General features: G+C 36.3%; 1 protein-coding gene across 4 annotated transcripts in view; it reads right to left on the bottom strand.

Moving 5' to 3' along the window:
* The window catches only part of KLHL4 (kelch like family member 4), a 127244-nt gene that overhangs the window by 42254 nt on the left and 60817 nt on the right, over positions 1–24173 (bottom strand). For all 4 annotated transcript variants that reach the window (XM_070461762.1, XM_020898417.2, XM_070461763.1 and 1 more), the window contains exons 2-4: positions 6640–6807; positions 6139–6275; positions 388–584 (exon numbers count right to left, since the gene is read on the bottom strand). In XM_070461762.1, coding sequence (XP_070317863.1) covers positions 388–584; positions 6139–6275; positions 6640–6807 — 502 coding nt within the window. The remainder of the gene's footprint in view (positions 1–387; positions 585–6138; positions 6276–6639; positions 6808–24173) is intronic.

Below are 24173 nucleotides of genomic sequence, written 5' to 3'. Positions count from 1 at the left end.
ATTAGAAACGTACAACTTTATGAAGTTCTAATAGTATACAAACATCAGGAAAATTATGTTTTCTTATTACTGTGGATTCTACTTGAAATATATACTTGTCCAGTTTAATTACTGCTAATATTTTCACTTCTCCAAGTTCTGAGGTTTAATTAAATCTTTTTAGCTTTAAAACATGAAATTTGTCTGTGTACAGATCAACCAGACCAATATTTTTAGCTAATATTTATTATGTGCAAGTAATTTGAAAATTATATAAATCTATATTGTTTTTTAATGTTATCCCAACATTATAATATTTACCTTGGAATGGTTCTACACACACATATCAGTAAACATTTCATTAGGTCAGATATTGTGTTAATGTATTATAAATACAACATGAATTACCATTGTGTATCTATGTGCCACATTTAGGAGCTTTGTACAGCCTTGGGCATCTCCAAATGATCGAATCCCTAAGCAGTTGGAAGGGTGGAGCTGCTTTATAAGAAAATTGGAGCAGACTTCAATGACTTGAGTCAGCTGCAGGAGACAAGCTGCAGCCAGCAAATTTTCAATAGTATCTTCTTTCAATTGCAGGACACCTAGATTGTTTGAAAAGTTAAAGAATGATTATATATTCCATAAAGAAAGACACAAATATGCTAGATAGCTAAATTTTTCAATTTATCTCATTAATAGGGCCATTTTTTCCCCCTAGTGTACAGTGACTATTAAGGGAATGCCATTTGAGGTGAATATATGCAGGTAAGTCTGTACAAACACTAACAAGATGGCTGAAAGGAGCAAGATTATGAAAAACAACTGGAGCAAATGAACTATGAGTACTATCATTGCAAAGAACAGCAATTACTTGTTTATATACCATATTAGACCTACATATAAATCTAATATCAAATATTGTCTACACTATGACTCAAGAAACTTTATGACATATTACATAAGTATCATGGGGCTCCCTTGGTGGCTCAGACGGTAAAGTGTCTGCCGCAATGTGGTAGACCTGGGTTCAATCCCTGGGTCGGGAAGATCCCCTGGAGAGGGACATGGCAACCCACTCCAGTACACTTGCCTGGAGAATCCCACGGATGGAGGAACCTGGCGGACTACAGTCCACGGGTCGCAAAGAGTCGGATATGACTGAGCTACTTCACTTTCACTTTCACATAAGGATCATATGATGGGCTATACAGGTAACTGCCATTTGTTTGGGAAAATGTCTTGATAAATAAGAACATTAAGCTTATATGTCAATTTTGTTTTGCATCTGCATGTATTAGCTGATTAGGATGACTTTGCTCAAATATTATGACTGGAATTAATCTCTAGCACTTTTTTAAAAGAAAGAAAATGCTGCCAAGTGTCCTCAGGTAAAGAACTGCTTTTATGATTATTTTCTTAGGTATAGAAAACAGATTCTGCTAAAATATCTATAAAGATTTTTAAAAATCAAGATCAGAGCAATTTAAGCTATTTAATTTTTATTGATGCATCATTATTTTTAAGCAAGAATTACTGATGAATCATTGTAAATACTATACTATTTTGATAAGTTACATTTCTATAGTTTTGTTTTAGCCAAGCTTAGAGAAGTTGTAAAGAATATTTCATGTGGGTTATATAAACTATGAATTATTATTTTATAATTTTGCTCTCTAAAATACCATCATATGGATTCTATCTAATTGCATAAATATAAAAAAGAATAATACCATATTTGGTTCAGCCTTTAAAATATGTTGTAAAGGGATCCAGTCCATTAGCAGACTTTCTTGTGTTGTTTCCTATCTGGATTTTGAAATGAGAGCCCTGCCTCTATCTCATGAAATTCAGAAGTACAAACTATTCTCAGAATCAGATATAAAGTTTCACTTATCAGAGACATTGAAACTTGGCCTGTTTATGAAGAATGATGTTCATTTCTCAATGAATGAAACCATAGAACCCATAGAAGAAAACAGCATAAAAGCTCCTTGGTCTTGGAAAAAATTTTCTGGGTAAGACACCATAAGCACAGGGGAAAAGGATGAAACAAACAAGTGACACTACATCAAACTAGAGAAATTCTCCACAGCAAAGGATACAAAAATATATTGAGAAGAAACTTACAGAATGAGAGAAAATATCTGCAACTCAATAGCACAAAAGCAAATAATACAATTAAAAATGGGCAAAGAATCTGAATAGACATTTTTTTTTTCCAAAGAAGACATACAAATAACAAACAGGTACATTAAAAGATGTTCAACATCACTAATCATCAGGGAAACGCAAATCAAAACCACAATGAGATATCACCTCACAACTGTTAGGATGGCTATTACCAAAATGAGAGGAGACAGTTAATGTTGGTGAAGCTTTGGAGAAAAGAGAACCCTTGTATATTGTTGGTGAAAATATAAATTGGGTTAACCATTATGGCAAACAGTAAGAAGGCTCTTACAAAAAAATTAGAGATTAGAACTACCATCAGTTCAGTTCAGTCACTTAGTCATATAAGATTCTTTGTGACCACATGGACTGCAGTATTCCATGCCTCCCTGTCCATCACCAACTCCCAGAGCTTTCTCAAACTCATGTCCATTGAGTTGATGATGCCATCCAACAATCTCATCCTCTTTCGTCCCCTTCTACTCTTGCCTTCGATCTTTCCCAGCATCGGGGTCTTTTCAAATGAGTCAGTTCTTCTCATCAGGTGGCCAAAGAACTACCATGGGGTCCAGGAATTCCACTCCAAGGAAGGGAAAACTGGATCTTAAAGGGATAGTTGCTCTCCCATGTTTTGTTGTTTTTCTTTAGTCACTGAATCATGTCTGACTATTTGTGACCCCATGTACTGTGATGTTTATTGCAGCATTATTCATGAAATGTGGAAATACCTTAAATGTCCATTGACAGATAAGTGAATGAATACAATGTGACACACACACACACACACACACAAGAATAATATTCAACCATGAGAAAGATGGAAATTCTGCCATTTGTGACAACATGGATAAAACTGGAGAGCATTATGCTAACTGAAATAAGGTAGAGAAAGAAAAATACTATATGCTGTCACTTATATATGGAATAGAGGCATGAAGGGAAGATGGGGAAGTGTAGATTGAAGGGTACAAACTTTCATTTATAAGAAGTTCTAGGATATGAAGTACAGCATGGTGATTATAGTTACTGGTATGGCATTGGGTACTGCAGGCTTCCCAGGTGCTACTAGTGGTAAAGAATCCATCAGACAATGCAGGAGACATAGAAAATGTGGGTTTGATCCCTGGATCAGGAACATCCCCTGGAAGAGGGCACAAAATCCACTCCAGTATTCTTGTCTGAAGAATCCCAGGGATAAGAGGAGCCTGGCAAGCTACATTCCATAGGGTTGCAAAGAGTTGGACAAAACTGAAGCGACTTAGCATTGGGTACTGCATACTTGAAAGTTGCTAAAAGTGTACATTAAGTGGTCTCACCAGCAAAACAACAGAAAAATTATTAAATATAAGAGATGTGTGAATTACCTTGATCTTGACAATCATTCCACTATATGTGTAGGCATATATGTGTGTTAGGTCCATACCATTTCTGTTTTTGATTGAGCCCATCATTCTTGAAGAGATATCTAGTCTATTTCAAGAAAGATGGGCTCAATAAAGGACAGAAATGGTATGGACCTAACACATACATATACCTACACATATAGTGGAACACATACCTACACATATAGTGGAACATTTCATGCAAAGATGGGCTCAGTATAGGACAGAAATGGTATGGATCTGACAGAAGCAGTAGATATTAAGAAGAGGTGGCAAGAATACACAGAATAACTGTACAAAAATCTTCATGAGCCAGATAATCACGATGGTGTGATCACTCACCTAGAGCCAGACATTCTGAAATGTGAAGTCAAGTGGGCCTTAGGAAGCATCACTATGAACAAAGCTAGTGGAGCTGATGGAATTTCAGTTGAGCTATTTTAAATCCTGAAAGATGATACTGTGAAAGTGCTGCACTCAATATGTCAGCAAATTTGGAAAACTCAGCAATGGCCACAAGACTGGAAAAGGGCAGTTTTCATTCAAATCCCAAAGAAAGGCAATCTCAAGAAATGCCCAAACTACCACACAATTGCACTCATCTCACACGCTAGTAAAATAATGCTGAATATTCTCCAAGCCAGGCTTCAGCAATACATGAACCATGAACTTCCAGATGTTCAAGCTGGTTTTAGAAAAGACAGAGGAACGAGAGATCAAATTGGCATTATCTGCTGGATCATCAAAAAAGCAAGAGAGTTCCAAAAAAAAAAAAATCTATTTCTGCTTTATTGACTATGCCAAAGCCTTTGACTGTGTGGATCACAATAAACTGTGGAGGATTCTGAAAGAGATGGGAATACCAGACCACCTGATCTGGCCCTTAAGAAACCTGTATGCAGGTCAGGAAACAACAGTTAGAACTGGACATGGAACAACAGACTGGTTCCAAATAGGAAAAATATTACAGCAAGGTTATATATTGTCACCCTGCTTATTTAAATCATATGCAGAGTACATAATGAGAAATGCTGGGCTGGATGAAGCAGATGATGGAATCAAGATTGCCAGGAGAAACATCAATAACCTCAGATATGCAGATGACACCACCCTTATGGAAGAAAGTGAAGAGGAACTAAAAAGCCTCTTGATGAAATTGAAAGAGGAGAGTGAAAAAGTTGGCTTACAGCTCAACATTCAGAAAACTAAGATCATGGCATCTGGTCCCATCACTTCATGGCAAATAGACGGGGAAATAGTGGAAACAGAGGCTGACTTTGTTTTCCTGGGCTCCAAAATCACTGCAGATGGTGGCTGCAGCCATGAAATTAAAAGACACATACTCCTTGGAAGGAAAGTTATGACCAACCTAGACAGCATATTAAAAAGCAGAGATATTACTTTGCCAACGAAGGTTCGTCTGATCAAGGCTATGGTTTTTCCAGTGGTCATGTATGGATGTGAGATTTGGACTGTGAAGAAAGCTGAGTACCGAAAAATTGATGCTTTTGAACTGTGGTGTTAGAGACGACTCTTGAGAGTCCCTTGGACTGCAAAGAGATCCAACCAGTCCATCCTAAAGGAGATCAGTCCTGGGTGTTCATTGGAAGGACTGACGTTCAAGCTGAAACTCCAATACTTTGGCCACCAGATGCGGAAAGCTGACTCATTGGCAAAGACCCTGATGCTGGGAAAGATCGAGGGCAGGAGGAGAAGGGGACGACAGAGGATGAGATGGTTAGATCGCATCACCAACTCGATGGAAATGGGTTTTGGTGAACTCCGGGATTGGTGATGGGCAGGGAGTCCTGGAGTGCCGTGGTTCATGGGGTCGCAAAGAGTCGGACATGACTGAGTACTGAACTGAACTGGATGAATGTATATGTGTGTGCATGTATTTGTTGTTCTGTCGTGTTCGACTCTGCAACCCCATGGACTATAGCATGCCAGCCTCCTCTGTCTATGGGATTCTCCAGGAAAGAATACTGGAGTGGGTAGCCATTCCCTTCTCCAGGGACCTTCTTAACCCAGGGATTGAACCTGGGACTCCCACTTTGCAGGTGGATTCTTTACTGTCTGAGCCACCAGGTAAGCCCCGTATATACTTTAAATATGTATGATTATATTTGTGAATCATTCCTCAATAAATTTGGAATGAATGAATGAATGTTTCTTTGCCCCTAAACTGTTCCTGTTATCTTTTTTATATGGTTTGAGTAAATATTACAGTATTATTTCAAGAAAATAAACTAAATCTATAGGGATAGAATATTCCATTTCCACTCTTAAATTTACAAATGAGAATGTATCCACAACATGAGACACAGAGAGAGACAGACAGACATGCATTTATAACTTTGTGTTAATATAGCTATATTTTCTCATGATCCCAAATTTTATAGCATATTATTTACCTCTTCCTCTTTTATACTATTGAATTTAAATACTGACTCTGTCACTTACTACCTTAGGAAATTTATTTAATTGGTCTATCCTTCAGTTTTCTCACTAACTAATAATAGACTCACAGGCTAATAATAATGTGAGTTATATGATGTAGAGATACTGTGAGGGTTGAATGAGTTAATACAGACCAATCACTTACCTGTGTAGGCATACTGCACTAAGGAATTAAGTGCATTAGGATCGATTCCTTCCATCTTGACCTCTTCTTGTTTGGCTTCAAGCACATCATTAGTAAACATTGCAGCAAAATAATCAGACACTGCACTAAGAACCAACCTAGAAATAGAAATGTTTCATAGGAACTTCAAACAGTCCATAATATCACTGAAAAGCATGAAATATAGTCAGTAAATATTTAATAGTGATAAGTATGCTTTCTGCATACATCTTTCATATTTCAGTAAAGTATAGTGAAATTAGAAAAGTAAATTAAGTTGATTTTCTTTAGACAATTTGTGCTGTTTTTCTTCACTAATTTCTCTAATGTTTAGCTCTTCTAAATATCACAGGGTGACATGGATCATAGGGGCTAGTGCATTTTTAATATAATGACATAAAAATCTATTTTCTTCAAAGCTCCAATTTATAATCAATGGACTGAGCCTTTCTCATTCATACTTGCTATACTCAGTATACTTACCGATGGGCAGGAATCCGGAGGTGTCCAGCAATGAGTAACACATCACACAATTGTTTCTCTTTCAAGTAGTTCTCCATTTTTTGAAGAGTTTTTTGTGCATGGTTTACGGCATGGAACTGCTCCTCAGATCTGCTAACACTCATGTCTTCAGCATGCTGTGTAGCCAATCTGAAAGGGGGATAAGTGTGAGAATATGATTTGCTCCTCCTAGTGAGTGTGCAAATATCCACTGGAAATTTAGGTACTTCTGCTTTTAGAAGAAACAAATTGAATTAAAGTAAACAATATTTGCCCACCAATCTTTATTGCTCCCTTACCTCCTTTAAAGTGAAGTATCATGGTTAGTATTTATATCTGGAATGTACCAATGGATGAAACTATGTATGTTTCAGCTGCAGACCTCATGTTAATTTTATATGCACAAACATAAATTTCAAAATACAAACCACTTTTTAAATTTTTTATTGACATCGCAGTTAAATCATTAGGCATGATATGGTAGAATTGTAGGCATAACTTGGATTTTTTTTTTCAAATTTGTTATGCTCTGAAGCTTCTCCATGAAGTATTCATTGCACATCAGAAATATTTCCTGGAGAATCTCAAGCCTGAGAGTTCCACGACAGTTTACAATTGTTTCCCATCAAGAAAATAAACATATTTCAACTTTTATAGTTTCTGCTTTACTGAGATATAATTAACACATTACATTAAGTTTTAGATGTTCAATGTGATGATGATATTCATATATATTGTGAAATGATTACCATGATAAGGTTTCATGCATGCTCAGTCACTCAGTCATGTCTGATTCTTTGAGATCCTGTGGATTGTGGCCTGCTAGGCTCCTCTGTCCATGGGATTTTCAAGGCAAGTATACTGGAGTGGGTAGCCATTTCCTCCTCCAGCTGATCTTCCTGACCCAGGGATGGAACCTGCATCTGCTGTGTCTCCTGCATTGGCAGGTGGACTCTTTACCACTGAGCCACCTGTAAAAGGGACTGCTTTTACAGATATAGAATATTCAAGATTTTTTTTTTCTTTCAGCACTTTATTTAGAGTAAGCCCTTCATATCCGTGGGTTGAACCCATCCACAGATTTCTGTATCTGTGGTGAGTCCTGGAATCAATTCCCCATGGATACTGAGGGACAAATGAATATCATACCACTGCCTTCTGTCTTGCAAGGTTTCTTCTTAGAAAATTGTTGATAATTTTATTGATTATCCCTTGTATATACTGACTCACTTCTTTCTTGCTGCTTTCTTGACAACTCTGTCTTTTACAATTTCATTACAGTGTGTCTGCATCTCTTTGGTTTATCCTACAAAAAGTTCATTTAGCTACTTGTATTTCAAATCTATATCTCTCCTCAAATTTTGGGAATTCACTACCATTATTTCTTCTTTTTAAGAATATAAGTAGGAGCACAATAAATATTTATTAATTGACTAGTTACAACTTTGTATTTTCACAAAGATGAAATGATGCTAATGGTCTTGATGAATTTCAAGAATTTAGAAAACATTTTGACACTGAATTTTTTTTTTTCTTTCCATTTATTTTTATTAGTTGGAGGCTAATTACTTTACAACATTGCAGTGGTTTTTGTCATACATTGAAATGAATTAGCCATGGGTTTACATGTATTCCTCATCCCGGTCTCCCCTCCCACCTCCCTCTCCACCCGATCCCTCTGGGTCTTCCCAGTGCACCAGGCCCGAGCACTTGTCTCATGCATCCAACCTGGGCTGGTGATCTGTTTCACCCTAGATAATATGCAAAAAAGTTGAAGGGAAAGAACAAAAGTAATAATGTACCCCAAGATCTGCCAACTTTTAACTGTTACCACAAGTACTTTATCTGCTTTACTGAATCATTTGAAAGTAAGGTTTTGACAATATGACACTTCATCCCTGAATATATAAGCATTCATCTCCTAGTGAAAGAGTCAATTCCTAGGTAGGTTGATAAGAAGTCCAGGGTACCTGAGGATGAGAAAGGGGTACAGTGCTCTCAAGGAGGAGAAAAAAGACAAACAATGTTTTCTACACTGCTTTGTCTTAGTCACATAAGACATTATTTTCTCTCAGTTCAGAGCTAACAATTACACAACAAAACAACTCATCTTAAACAATATCACAACAATGTATTCTGCTCAAGGACATGCTTTTCCTTCTTAAGAACATTCTGACAAATCCTGTTATCTTAAAATTATATTGTGGGAGTGGGCCCAGTAAGACCTTTCTGTTGTTAGTTTTAATCTTGATAATTTAAGATGTATGTTGTGGGAGTGGGTCTGGTAAAAGTATATAAGGTACTAGTGACTGGGGGCACTTTCCATCCCCCTTCTGATATCTATGTCAGAAGATTTCTCTATCCATTTCTATACTTTAATAAAACTCTGCTACACAATAGCCCTTGAGTGATCAAGCCTGGTCCCTGGTCCCAAAGCTAAATCTTCTTTGGAGATCACAAATGCAACATCGTTCACTGTAAGCTATCACTAGGAATAAGGATATTCTACATCTTAAGGTGTGCAACACTAGAGATGAATAGCTCAGTAAAATCTAATATGATAGATTTATATGGAATAATCGCTCCTATAGTCCTAATATGCCTTTTAAAACTTTTTTTTTCTTTTCTTAGTAGATTTAAATTACAACTTCTCACTCTGTGGTGCATCTCTTAGTGCATCAGTAAAGATACAGAATGTCAAGCTGCCTCACTGCTGGTGATGCTAAGATGATTACTTGTTTAAGGTGGTAACTGCCAGATCTTTGTTTTCTTAATGTATTTTTTTTCCTTTTGTAAATGAACAATATATGGGATGATACTGTAAGACTTTTTAAATAACTTTCCATTCAAGTATTCATTGATAACATATGTCTAAGACCTTATTAAGTGTTCTAAGAAGCTTCTCTGCCCCTTTTCTCTCTTTTCTCCTTCTGGGATTTTAGTTCTGAATATATTTTTCTGTTTGATGATAGTTCTTAATTCTCTAAGGTTCCATTCACAGTTTTCACTTTTTTCTTTGTGTTTCTGAGATTTGATAAGTTCATATCAATTCAGTTAATTTCAGTTGCTCAGTCATGTCTGACTCTTTGTGACACAATTGATTGCAGCATGCCAGGCTTCGCTGTCCATTACCAACTCCAGGAGCTTTCTTAAAACTCATATCCATCGAGTGGGTGATGTCATCCAACAATCTAATCCTCTGTCATCAACTTTTCCTCCTGCCTTCAATCTTTCCCTGCATTAGGGTCTTTTCCAATGAGTTGGTTCTTCACATTAGGTGGCCAAAAGTATTGGAACTGCAGCTTCAGCATCAGTCCTTCCAATGAATGTTCAGGACTGATTTCCTTCAGGATTGACTGGTTTGATCCCTCGCAGTCCAAGGGACTCTCAAGAGTCTTCTCCAACACCACAGTTCAAAAGCCTCAGTTCTTCGGTGCTCAGCTTTCATTATGGCCCAACTCTCACATCCATACATGACTACTGGAAAAACCATAGCTTTAACTAGACGGATCTTTGTCAGCAAAGTAATGCTTCTACCTTTTAATATGCTGTCTAGGTTGGTCATAGCTTTTCTTCCAAGGAGAAGGTGTCTTTTAATTTTATGGCTGTAGTCACCATCTGTAATGATTTTGGAGCCCAAGAAAATGAAGTCTCTCACTGTTTCCATTGTTTCACTATCTATTTGCCAGGAAGTAATGGGACCGAATGCCATGATCTTAGTTTTTTTAAGGTTGCATTTTAAGCCAGCCTTTTCACTCTCCTTTTATACTTTCATCAAGAAGCTCTTCAGTTCCTCTTCACTTTCTGCCATAAGGGCGGTGTCATCTGCATATCTGAGGTTATTGATATTTCTCCCAGCAACCTTGATTCCAGCTTGTGATTCATCCAGCCCAACATTTTGCATGATGTACTCTGCATATAAGTTAAATAAGGAGGGTGACAGTATACAGCCTTGACAAACTTCTTTTCCAATTTGCAAGCATTCTGCTGTTCCATGTCCAGTTCTAACTGTTGCTTCTTGACCTGCATATAGATTTCTCAGAAGGCAGGTCAAACGGTCTGGTATTCCAATAACTTGAAGAATTTTCCACAAATTTTTGTGATCTACACAGTCAAAAGATTTGGCATAGTCAATAAAGCAGAAGTAGATGTTTTTCTAAAACTCTCTTGCTTTTCCTAGGATCCAATGGATGTTGGAAATTTGACATCTGGTTCTCCTGCCTTTGCTAAATCCAACTTGAACATCTGGAAGTTCCTGGTTCATGTACTGTTGAAGCCTGGCTTGGGAAATTTTGAGCATTACTTAACTAGCATGTGAGATGGGTGCCATTGTGTGGTAATTTGAACATTATTTGCTATTGCCTTTTTTTTTCCCTGTGTTTATTTTTTTTAATTTTTTTCATTTATTTTTATTAGTTGGAGGCTAATTACTTTACAATATTGTAGTGGTTTTTGTCATACATTGACATGAATCAGCCATGGATTTACATGTATTCCCCATCCCGATCCCCCTTCCCACCTCCCTCTTGACCCGATCCCTCTGGGTCTTCCCAGTGCACCAGGCCCGAGCACTTGTCTCATGCATCCAACCTGGGCTGGTGATCTGTTTCACCCTAGATAATATACATGTTTCGATGCTGTTCTCGTGAAACATCCCACCCTCTCCTTCTCCCACAGAGTTCAAAATTCTGTTCTGTACATCTGTGTCTCTCTTTCTTTGGGATTGGAATGAAAACTGACCTCTTCCAGTCCTGTGGCCACTGCTGAGTTTTCCAAATGTGCTGGCATATTGAGCTCAGCACTTTAAGAGCAGCATCGTTCAGGATTCAAAATAGCTCAACTGGAGTTCCATCACCTCCTGTAGCTTTGTTTGTAGTGATGCTCTCTAAGGCCCACTTGACTTCAGACTCCATGATGTCTGGCTCTAGGTGAGTAACCACATCACTATGGCTATCTGGGTCATGAAGATCTTTTTTGTGTAATTCTTCAGTGTATTCTAACCACATTTTACTAATATATTTTGCTTTTGTTAGGTCCATACCATTTCTGTCCTTTATTGTGCCTATCTTTAAATGAAATGTTCCCTTGGTATCTTTGATTATCTTAAAGTGATCTCTAGTCTTTCCCATTCTATTGCTTTTCTCTATTTCTTTGCATTGATCACTTAGGAAGCTTTTCTTATCTTTCCATGCTATTCTTCGGAACTCTGCATTCAGATGGATGTATCTTTCCTTTTCTCCTTTACCTTTAGCTTCTCTTATTTTCTCAGTTTTTGAAAGACCTCTTCAGACAACCTCTGCAGACAACCATTTTGCCTTTCTTTTTCTTGGAGGTGGTCTTGATCACTGCCTCATGCACAATGTTATGAACCTCTGCCCATATTTCTAAGTACTCTGTCTATCAGATCTAATTCCTTGAATCTATTTGTCACTTCCATTGTATAATTGTAAGGACTCACAAGTTCATGTAACTTGTTAATTTAACTTGCCTTATAATCACAAGTTCATATAACTTTTCATCAAATTCACAGATCTTTTTCCTGTAAGTTTAAGTCTGTTATTGAAATTCTCTAGTAAATTCTTCAATTCAGTATTGTATTTTTCAGGTCCAGAATTTTTATTTGGTAATTTCTATCTCTTTCTTGATATCCTTATTTTGTTCATATATTGCTTTTCTGACTTCTTTTAATTCTTTTCCTGTGTTTTCCTTTAGCTCTTTGAAGATACTTAAGAAAGTTGTTTATTTGTCTAGAAATGTTAAAATATGTGGCTCTTTAAGGTCAGTTTATGGATATTTATTTTGCTCCTTTTGAATGAGCTATGTTTCTACATTTCTTTGCATGTCTTATAATCTTTTGTTAAAACTGGGTATTTGGAAAAACAGCCACTTTTCCTAATCTTTGCATGATGGTTAACTGTGGGGGAAGTCTTTCACTAATTTGCCCAGCATGAAGGTTGAGGTCTTTTCAGGCCCTTTTTGAAAATGCATCTCTGTAGACTTGCATGTGCGCATTTTAATACCAATCTCACATATACACACCTGTTTATGCATGTCTTAATTTCTCTAAGTCTCACCTCTGCTTCTTTGTTGGGCCTTAAATATTCTACTGTATCTCTTTGCCTATAATCTCTTGCCCCCAGGTTTCCATGGGTCTATAGTCTTTCTACATTTTTCATGTGCTGTGATACCTGCCACTACTTTCTGTGACTTCTAACCTGGGATTCAAACCACACTGCTATTCTCATCTGAGCACTGAGTTAGGCAATACTGAAATCAGTTTGCTTCATATCCTGTGGATAGGCCAGAAAGTAGCAAAAAAAGTTCACTCATTTCTTATAACTTGAGGGAGAAATGAAATAAGTTACCTACATCCAATTGTGCTGTGCCACCCTGGTACAAGAGCAAGCAAAAATTCCATGAAATTTCCTATTGATTTCAATATGACTTTTTCTTGATTTGCTTGACTTTTTTATATCCTTGATTTCCTTCCAAAGCTCCCAGAAAGCCTTTTAAATCAAACTGTGATTGCTTACTTGATATTTATATCGAGGCCAAGGGTCTGGAGATTCTTAATTCACCATTGCGCTGACATCACAGAAGTTTTCATTTCAGTTCAGTTCAGTCGCTCAGTCGTGTCTGACTCTTTGCGACCCCATGAATCGCAGCACGCCAGGCCTCCCTGTCTATCACCAACTCCCGGAGTTTACTCAAACTCATGTCCATCGAGTCGGTGATGCCGTACAGCCATCTCATCCTCTGTCATCCTCTTCTCCTCCTGCCCACAATCCCTCCCAGCATCAGGGTCTTTTCCAATGAGTCAACTCTTGGCATGAGGTGGCCAAAATACTGGAGTTTCAGCTTCAGCATCAGTCCTTCCAATGAACACCCAGGACAGATCTTTAGGATGGACTGGTTGGATCTCCTTGCAGTCCAAGGGACTCTCAAGAATCTTCTCCAACACCATAGTTCTAAAGCATCAATTTTTCAGTGATCAGCTTTCTTCACAGTCCAACTCTCTCATCCATACGTGCCCACTGGAAAAACCATAGCCTTGACCAGATGGACCTTTGTTGGCAAAGTAATGTCTCTGCCTTTTAATATGCGCTCTAGGTTGGTCATAACTTTCCTTCCAAGGAGTAAGCGTCTTTTAACTTCATGGCTGCAGTCACCATCTGCAGTGATTTTGGAGCCACCACCCCCCCCAAAAAAAAAAAAATAAAGTCTGACACTGTTTCCACTGTTTCCCCATCTATTTCCCATGAGGTAATGGGACCAGATACCATGATCTTGGTTTTCTGAATGTTGAGCTTTAAGCCAACTTTTTCACTCTCCTCTTTCACTTTCATCAAGAGGCTTTTTAGTTCCTCTTCACTTTCTGCTTTACACTATGATTTTTATTTAACTTTAAGAATACTTGAAGTTCCTATTTTTCTGATTAGCAATAAAACAAATATCAAGAAAAAAACACAAAACTTTGAGATTTTTGCTGCAAAACTCTTTTATAAAATACTACTTTAAGAAAAAATGAAAAGTGGTATCTTAAAAAATGGTGAGGGTGTGATTAATTTTGGAGGCCACTTTGGAAGTCTGTTTGGAAATATAAGCTTTAAACAATGAAAGTATACTTTGTAAAGCCATTCTTGGCAAGCTTCTGAGTTTGAAGTTGAAAATCTGAATGTAGTTATTTTAGAGAATGTGTCTTTTACCATAGTTCAAATGCCGCAATAACACAGAGCAAGGAAATTCCCTGGTGGTCCAGTGGTTAGGGTTTTGCCTTACAATCCAAGGGGTATGGGTTCAATCCCTGATTAGGGAAGTAAGATCCCTCATGACTTACAACCAAGAAACCAGAACATAAAGCAAAAACAAAATTGCAACAAATTCAGTAAAAGCTTTAAAAATGATCCACATTTTAAAAAAGGTAAAAAAAAAAGAACCAGGTGGTGCTAACAGAGTGCATAAATTAATATTTAAGCATTTCTCAAGTAGCTTCATACTTTTTGTTTTTCTTTTGTAAGTCTTACTTTTCAAGTGAGCCATGAAGATTAAATGGAAACTTAGCCTTCTTATAATGGTGTTGCCTTAGCTCCTAAAATGTCTTCTAATGGTGTTGCCTTAGTTCCTAAAACCCATTATAGAAAAGGTCATTTTCAATTAATTTCTATATTTTTCTATATATAATGATGCTTGTATGTATTAAAAATTATTCTCTTATATCCAGGGGACAACCTTATTGCTTAAATAAAATTTTTGTACTGACTTTTTTAGAGAGCTGTTAAAGCTTCATCCATGTACTTTTCCTGGCAAATAAAAGGCATTCAGTAAATGTCTGATGAAGGTATTACTTTTTTACACACATTTTAAATGCTATTGTAGCTTGAACTTTCTAAAGAACCCACCCGCGAATGCAGAAGACACAAGAGACACAGGTTCAGTCCCTGGATCAGAAAGATCCCCTGGAGGAGGGATTGGCAACCCACTCCAGTATTCTTGCCTGGAAAATCCCATGGACAGAGGAGCCTAGCGGGCTACAGTTCATAGGATCATAAAGAGTCTGACACAGCTGAAGTTACTGAGCACAGACACAGCTTGAACTTTACTACATTTGGAGTCTTGGAAGTGGACAAATTAAATCTCAAGAGCAAATCACAAACTTAAAACTTCTTCTTTCTAAGATAGCTATGCACATAATATAAACTTGTAGTCATGCAGATATTATGATTCTGAGTGACATAAATTAAGCAGAATTTTAAATCTATAGTAAGTAGTAGATTTTTCTCTGAAGAAATGATGCATTCTTTTATGTCAAGTCAAATAAGTTTTTGAATATATTGGGTTGGCCAAAAAATTCATTCAGGCTTTTATACACTATTACGGGAGAACCTGAACAAATTTTTGGTGAGCCTAATATCATATGTAATCATATTTTAAGATATTATCTGTTGTAAATTATTTAAATTGTTATTTGTAAAGAAATATTACATATAGATAATATAAAACAAGAAACTAAAATGTTTCCATTCAGCACAAAGCATTTGCCATCTATGAAGGCTTATCACTTGTTAATATTTCAGACAATATATTTCAAAATTTTGTTATTTAATTATTATAAATGATGATGCATCAAAGTTGAAATCACTTTCTTCTGAGATTTTAAAATTTATTTGCAAAAATAAAACAAAAAAAATATTTGCTCTTGGATTTCTAATTTTCAGAATTATGAGAAAGTACACTTATATTGTTTAAATAACCAAGTCTGTGGTATTTCATTATGGCAGTCCTAGAAAACTAAAGTAAGCCATATATAAAATTGAATATGATAAGGTCAGGTTCTTTTTCTCATTAGCTTATAAACATTTGCTGAAAGAAACTACATGCATTTAGCAATAATAAATGACAAAATCACGAGATCTCAAAAACTTATTAAATATTAATTACATCAATTGCATTTTAAAATTTAATAAAATTTGAGAGGAAACAGTGTAGTGTAGTCATTAAGAACTTAGACCTTTTACTCAGATAGTCTTAATTTTCATTCCAACACTTAATTAACTACTTTAAGAAATTTACCAATCTTCCCTAATACTCAGTTCCTCTTATCTGTAAAATAGTGCCGACTCCAAAGATTTTTTTTTTAAATACGGAAACAGGAAGTATTTATTAAATATTAGCCATCATAGTCCCCAAAAACACCAGCACTGACACTACAATCATAATAATCACATCATAATAATCACCATCTAGTACTACAGTGATCAGTGAAAGCAGCAGAAAAAAAAAAAAAAAGGATAGCTTTAGAAGGATACAGTAAGAATATAGGTGAGCTTAGCCTTGAAGGATGGACATGGCCTGGCTGAGTAGAAAAGAATGAGAAAGACATTTTAAGAATGGAGAACAAGGTGAACAAATGTTTGAAAGTGTTATACTGCTGTTATTTTGCCCATTTAAACTTCTCACAACATGTTGGAAGGAATGTAGAAGTAGAAAAGTAAAGTGTAGACTAAGTATAGAAGGTAAACACCAGTAAAACCATAGGCCATTTACAAAACCTGGTAACGGGCAATGAATACTGAGAAAAGAGAAATCTGCACTTGGGAACTCTGTCATTGGGAAAAAGTTGCTCAGAGTTGGTCTGAAGGGCAGTTCTAGACTTCACATGACAGTGACTTGACAAAGAAAATGAAAATAGCTAGCATTTGGTTGCAGTGAGACCCTTTTTGAAGGTCTTCCCTGAGTGAAGTAATGGCAATTCTGAGCCAGATGCCTGGTAGTAGAAAAGTGTACAGCATGTTAAGCACTAGCATTTGACTACCTTCATTGGGATATACAGATTACATATGAAACAAAAGTGAAAGCAACAATTAATATTCACTGATTTTTATTTTTATTTTTTTCTTCATTTATTTTTATTAGTTGGAGGCTAATTACTTTATCATATTGTAGTGGTTTTTGTCATACATTGACATGAATCAGCCATGGATTTACATGTATTCCCCATCCTGATCCCCCCTCCCACCTCCCTCTCCAATGTACTTATTTTTAATTGGAGGATAATTCCTTTACATATTAGGCTGGTTTCTGCCATACATTAACATGAATCAGCCGTAAGTATACATATGTCCCCTCCCTCCTGAACCTCTCTCCCACCCACCCACCCACCACTCTAGAAAATGTCAGGGAGCACCAGCTTTGTGCTCCCTAAGTAACACAGCAAATTTCCACCAGCTATCTATTTTATATATGGTAAAGTACATGTTTCAATGCTACTCTGTATTCATGCTACCCTCTTCTTCTCCTACTATGTTCACAAGTCGGTTCTCTGTCTGCATCTCCATTGTTGCCCTGCAAATAATTTCATCAATACAATCTTTCTAGGTTCCAGATATATGTGTTAATGTATGATATTTGTTTTTCTATTTCTGATTTACTTCATTCTTTATAGTAGGCACTAGGTTCATCTGCCTCATTATAACTGACTCAAATACATTAATTTTTTTGGTTGAGTAATATTCTACTACATATATGTACTACCACTTCTTTCAGTGAACATCTAGCTTGCTTATATATCTTAGCTATTGTCAATAATGCTGCAATGAACATTTGAGTACATGTATCTTTTTAAATTACGGTTTCCTCAGGATATATGCCCAGTAGTGAGATTTTTGGATCATATGGTGGTTTTATTCCTAGTTTTTTTTTTTTTTTTTAAGGAATCTCCATACTGTTCTTGATAGTGGCTCTTTATCACCACCAACAGTGCAAGAGGGTTCCCTTTTCTCCACATCCTTTCCAGCATTTATTGTTGGTAGATTTTTTTTTTTTTTATGAAGGCCATTCTGACCAGTGTGAGGTGATACCTTGTTATAGTTTTGATTTACATGTCTCTTGGAGAAGGAAATGGCAACCCACTCCAGTACTCTTGCCTTGAAAATCCCATGGACAGAGGAGCCTGGTAGGCTACAGTCTATGGGGTTTCCAAGAGTCGGACATGACTGAGTGACTTTACTTACTTACTTACTAACAATGAGCAATGTTGAGTACCTCTTCTTAGCCATTTGTATATCTTCTTCAGAGAAATGTCTGTTTAGGTTTGCTAACTACTCTTTGTTGGGCTGTTTGCTTTTCTGGTATTGAGATGCATGGGCTGCTTGTATATTTTGAAGATCAATCCTATGTTGGTAGATTTATTTGTTATTATTTTTTCCCATTCTATGTATTTTATTTCATTTTATTTATATTTACTATGTTATGCCAAACTTTCTAAGTTGGATTAGGTCCCATTTGTTTATTTTTGTTTTTATTTCCATTAATCAAGGAGGTGGGTCATAGAGGATCTTGCTCTGCTTTATGTCAAGGAGTGTGGTATGTTTTCCTCTAAGAGGTTTATAGTTTTTTACCTTATGTTTAAGTTTTTAATCCATTTAGAGTTTATTTTTGTGTACAGTACTAGGAGGTGCTCTAGTTTCATTCTTTTGCATGTATCTGTCCAGTTTTCCCAGCACCACTTGCTAAAAAGGCTGTCTTTTCTCCATTGTATATTCTTGCCTCCTTTGCCAAAAGTAAGGTGGCCATAGTGCGTGGGTTTATCTCTGGGCTTTCTGTATTGTTCCACTGGTCTATATTTCTGTTTTTGTGCCAGTACTACACTGTCTTGATTACTGTAGCTTTGTAGTATAGTCTGAAGTCAGCAAGGTTGAGTCCTCCAGCACCTTTTTTTCTTTCTCAAGATTACTTTGGCTATTTGGTGTATATTTTTCCTGAAACAATGCGATTTTCTTCTGCTCTATTTCTGTGAAAAATACCATTCATAGTTTGATATGGATTGCATTGAAACTCTAGATTGCTTTGAGTAGTGTAGTCATTTTTACAATATTGATTCTTCCAATTTAAGAACAGGGTATATCTCTCGATCTGTTTGTGTCATCTTTTATTTCTTTCACTGTTGTGTTATAGTTTTGTGCATAAAGGTTATTAGTCTTTTAGATAAGTTTATTCTCAGATATTTTATTATTTTTGCTGCAATGGTGAATGTTGTTGTTTCCCTAATTTCTCTTTCTGATTTTTCATTGTTAGTATATGAGAATTCAAGTAATTTCTAATTTTATATCATGCAACTGTACTATATTCATTGATTAGCTCTATTAATTTTCTGGAGGCATCTTTAGAGTTTTCTATGTATAGTATCATGTCATCTGCAAAGAATGAATTTTATTTATTCTTTTCTAATCTCAATTCATTTTATTACTTTTTTCTTCTCTGATTGCTGTGATTAGGACTTCTGAAACTATGTTGAATAATATTGGGGAGAGTGGGCACCCTTATCTTGTCTGATCTTAGAGGAAATGGTTTCACTTTTTCACCATTAAGAAAAATGTTTGCTGTGGGTTTTATATATATATATATATATATATATATATATATATATATATATATATACCCTTAATTACATTGAGGTATGTTCCTTCTACCTGGAGAAAGGCATGGCAACCCACTCCAGTATTCTTGTCTGGAGAATTCTCATGGACAGATGAATCTGGCTGACTACAGTCCATGGGGTCACAAAAAGTTGGACATAACTGAGCAACTAAGCACAGCACAGTAGATGTTCTTTCTATGCCTACTTTCTGGAGATTCTTTATCATAAGTGGGTGTTGAATTTTCTCAAATGCTTTCTCTGCATCTATAGAGATGATTATATGGTTTTTGTCTTTCAGTTAGTTACTATGGTGTATCACATTGATTGACTTGCATACATTGAAGAATCCTTGCACGCTGGGATAAAGCTCAGTTAATCATAATGTGTGATCAATTTAATGTGTTATTGGGTTCTGTTTGCTAGAATTTTGTTGAAGACTTTCTGTATCCATGTTCATCAGTGATACTGGCCTGTGATTTTCTCTTTTTGTGGCACCTTTGTTTGGTTTCGGTATCAGGGTGATGGTGGCCTTGTTGAATGAGTTTGGGAGCTTTCCATTCCTCTGCAACTTTCTGGAATAGTTTGAGAAGGATATGTAGGGGTTAGCTCTTGTCTAAACTTTTGGTATATTTTGTTTATGAAGCCATCTGGCTCTGGACTTTGCTGGAAAGCTTTCTAATTTCCATGCTTGTGATTGGTTTCCTTATGTTTTCTATTTCTTCCTGGTTCAGGTTGGGAAAGTTATATTTTTCTAAGAATTTGCCAATTTTACCCCAGGTTGTCCATTTTATTTTCATGTAGTTGCTTGCAGTGATCTCTTATCAACCTTTGTATTTCTGCATTGTGTGTTGTAATTTTTCCCTTTTCATATTTAATTATACTGATTCACTGTTTGTTTGCTTTTTTCTTGATGAGTCTAGCTAACAGTTTGCCAACTTTGTTTATCTTCTCAAAGAACAAGTTTTTATTCATCTTTGGTATTGTCTCCATTTCTTTTTCATTTATTTCAGCTTTGATTTTTACATTTTTTTCATTCTATTATCTTTGGGTTTCTTTGTTCTTTTTCTTGTTGCTTTAGGTGTATAGTTAAGTTGTTTATTTGATGTTTTTCTTGCTTCTTTAGGTAGGCTTGTATGGCTATAAACTTCCTTCTTAGAACTGCTTTTACTGCATCCTATAGGTTTTCAGTTGCCCTGTTTTCATTGTCATTTGCTTCCAGGTATTTTGTATTTCCTCTTTAAATTTTTTAGTGACCTTTTTGTTATTCAGAAGTGTATTGTTTAGCCTGAATGTGCATGTGCTTTTTATAGTAACTTCACTGTGATTGATATCTAATACTATAGCATTGTTGTCAGAAAGGATGGTCGAAATTATTTCAATTTTTTAAAATTTACCAAGGCTTTATTTGTGACTCGAGATGTAATCTATCTTAGAGAATGTTCCATATGCACTTCAGAAAACCTGAAATCTACTCTTTCTGGATGAAATGCCCTGTAGATATCAATTAGGTCTAACTGGGCCAATGTATTATTTATAGCTTTTGTTTCCTGATTAATTTTCAGTCTGGATCATTTGTCCATTGTTGTGAGTTGGGTGTTAAATTCCCCCACTATCATGTGTTACTGTCAACTTTTCCTTTAATTGTTGTTAGCATTTTTCTTACGTATTGAGTTACTTCTATATTGGTTGCATATAGATTTATAATTGCTATATCTTCTTGGATTGACCCCTTAATCATTATGTTGTGTCCTTCCTTGTCTCTTTAATGGTGTTTATTTTAAAGTTTTTTTGTTTTTTTTTTTTTTTTTTAATTTTCAGATATGGGTACTGCTATTCCTGCTTTCTTTTGCTTTTCATTTGCATGGAATATCTTTTTTTCAGCTCCTCAATTTCAGTCTGTATATGTCCTTAGGTATGAGGTGGGTCTCTTGTGGACACCGCATTCTTGCTTTTGCATTCATTCTAGTAATCTGTGTCTTTTGGTTGGAACATTTAAATCATTTACATTTAAGGTAATTATTGATATGCATGATCCTATTACCACTTCCTTTATTATCTGGGGTTTGTTTTTGTAGGTCTTTTTCTTTTGTGTCCTGCCTGGGGAAGTTTCTTTAGTATTTGTTTTAAAGCTGATTTGGTGGTGTTGAATTCTCTTCACTTTTGACTTGTCTGTAAAGCTTTTGATTTCTCCTTCAAATCTGAATGAGATCCTTGCTGGATAGAGTAGTCTTCTTTGTAGCTTTTTTCCCCCTTTCATCACTTTAAGTACATTTCACCCCTCCCTTCTGGCCTGCAGAGTTTCTCTTGAGAGCTCAGCTAGTAGCATTATGGGGATTCAATGGTAACTATATGGGTATATTATTTGTTGCTTTTGCTTTGCTGCTGTTAATATTTGTTCTTTGTGCTTAATTTTCATTATTTTGATTAATATGTCTCTTCCTGGACTTGGATGAATATTTCCTTTCCCATGTTAGAGAAGTTTTTGTATATAATCTCTTCAAATATTTTCTCATACTCTTTCTTTTTCTCTTCTTCTTCTAGGACCCCTATAATTTGAATGTTGATATACTTAATTTTATCCCAGAAGTCTCTGAGATTGCCCCTGTTTCTTTTTATTCTTTATTTCTTTATTCTTCTCTTCTTCAGTTATTTCGACCATTCTATCCTCCAACTCATTTATCTGTTCTGCCTCAGTTATTCTGCAATTGGTTCCCTCTAGTGTGTTTTTAATCTCAGATATTGTGTTGTCCATTGGATTGTCTATTCTTTACTCCTTCTAGGTTCTTGATAAACATTTCTTGTATCTTCTTAATCTGTGCCTCCAGTCTGTTTATTTGTGCATCCATCTTATTTCCAAGATTTTGGATCATCTTTACTATCATTACTCTGAGTTATTTTTCAGGTAGACTGCCTATTTTCACTTCATTTGTTTGGTCTTGGGAGATTTTATCATGTTCCTTCATCTGGTGCATGTATATCTTTCTTTTCATTTTATTTAATTTATGATGTTTGGGATCTCCTTTCTGCAGGCTAGAAGGTCATTATTCCTCTTAGTTTTGGAGTCTGCCCCCCTGTGAGTGGGTTTGGATCAGTGCCTTGTGAAGGTTTCCTGGTTTAGGGGACTCATGCCTGTGTTCTGGTGGATAGAACTGGATCATGTTCCTCTTAAGGGAAGTGCCAGGTCCAGTAGTGTGTTTTCTGGCATCTATGGGCTTGGTATGGCTTTGGGAAGCCTATGTACTCATGTGTGGTGCTGTGTTCCTGTTTTGCTGAAGGTCTGGTGTGAAATGTCTGGCATGGGGCTTGCTGGCTATTGGCTGGGGTTTGGTCTTAGTGCTGAGATAGAGGACTTTGGGACATATTTTGCCACATAATGTTCCATCAGGTTGGAAGTTCTCTGGTGATCCAAAGTCCTGGATTTGGGTCTCCTACCTGGTGGAGATTCATGTCTAACTCCTTAGTGTAGCACTAAGACTCCACAGGCCATACAGTGCAGAAAACAAAGCCCAAGACTAAAGGTGGAAATAACACTCAACATCCCAGAACACACAAAGAAACTCACCCCCTTACAAAGAAGAAGGGAGTGAGATAAAAGGGAAACAATGGAGAAAAACAAGAATGAAAAAAGAAGAGAATATTCAAGCCAGTAGTCAAATGCATAACTGAAAATGAATACTAAAAACTAGCCTAGCAAAAATAGAAAATTAAAAACATTGGGAAAATGTAATAGTATGAATAGTACTATAAAATAAGAAAATAACATAAAATGAAATTATTTAAAAGTAAGATGCTTTAAAAAATTTGTTTTAAAAATTAAAGGAATAATAAAGAAAAATCATTAGAACAATATGAAAAGGACAAAAAAGAAAAAACAAATGTAGACAGCAGAAGAATGTCCTCATGATTTCTCTGTTGACCCCTCCACACAGTTAGCTCCAGTAAATCTGCCTACTCAGAAAATCCTCCAATATTTCTAGTAAGGTTTCTAAAGGTTTTTTGAGCAGTGTGGGATCAGTTTATACTCAAATCTGGCCTTAGTCCAGTTTGTACTTGCTTCCAAAGTCTATAATTGCCCACAAAGTCCACAGTTTCAGGCTAATTGTGGGGATTTAATTCCTATATCTGTTGCTGCAGAAGTAACTTCCTCTTCTTTCCTTTGCCTATGTAGTCCCTGGTGTTGTGTTTTGGCTTTGGCCCTGCCTCTGCCTGTAGGCTTCCCCCATGTGTCTGTTCTCGGCCCAGACATGAGGGGGCGAAAGTAGCAGCTTATTAGGGCCCACTAGCTCATTTTGGCTTGGGAGATGGGGGTATGGCAGACAGAGTTGGAGTGGACATTCACAAATTTAATGAAATGCAGCAAGGACAAGAAAGAAAATATAAAATTGTGACTTAAACAGCAGCAGGATCAAGAAAAGCTAATGGTCTGTTTGGTGTATTTTATTTTGGGAAAAGTTAGTTAACAGAAGAGAATCTAATTCTTCTTTCTTTCTTCTTTTTCTTCTCCTTTTTTTGTGGGGGGGGGGGAGGTTACACTATGCTGGACAAAACCCTATGTGAAAGAGATCTATAAATGAAAATTATGAGACATACATACAGTTTA

The sequence above is a fragment of the Odocoileus virginianus genome, chromosome X, assembly GCF_023699985.2.
Source record: "Odocoileus virginianus isolate 20LAN1187 ecotype Illinois chromosome X, Ovbor_1.2, whole genome shotgun sequence".
NCBI classification, from domain to species: Eukaryota; Metazoa; Chordata; class Mammalia; order Artiodactyla; family Cervidae; genus Odocoileus; species Odocoileus virginianus.
The sequence above is the reverse complement of the archived record's forward strand: the minus strand, read 5'-3'. Positions and strand labels throughout refer to the sequence as shown.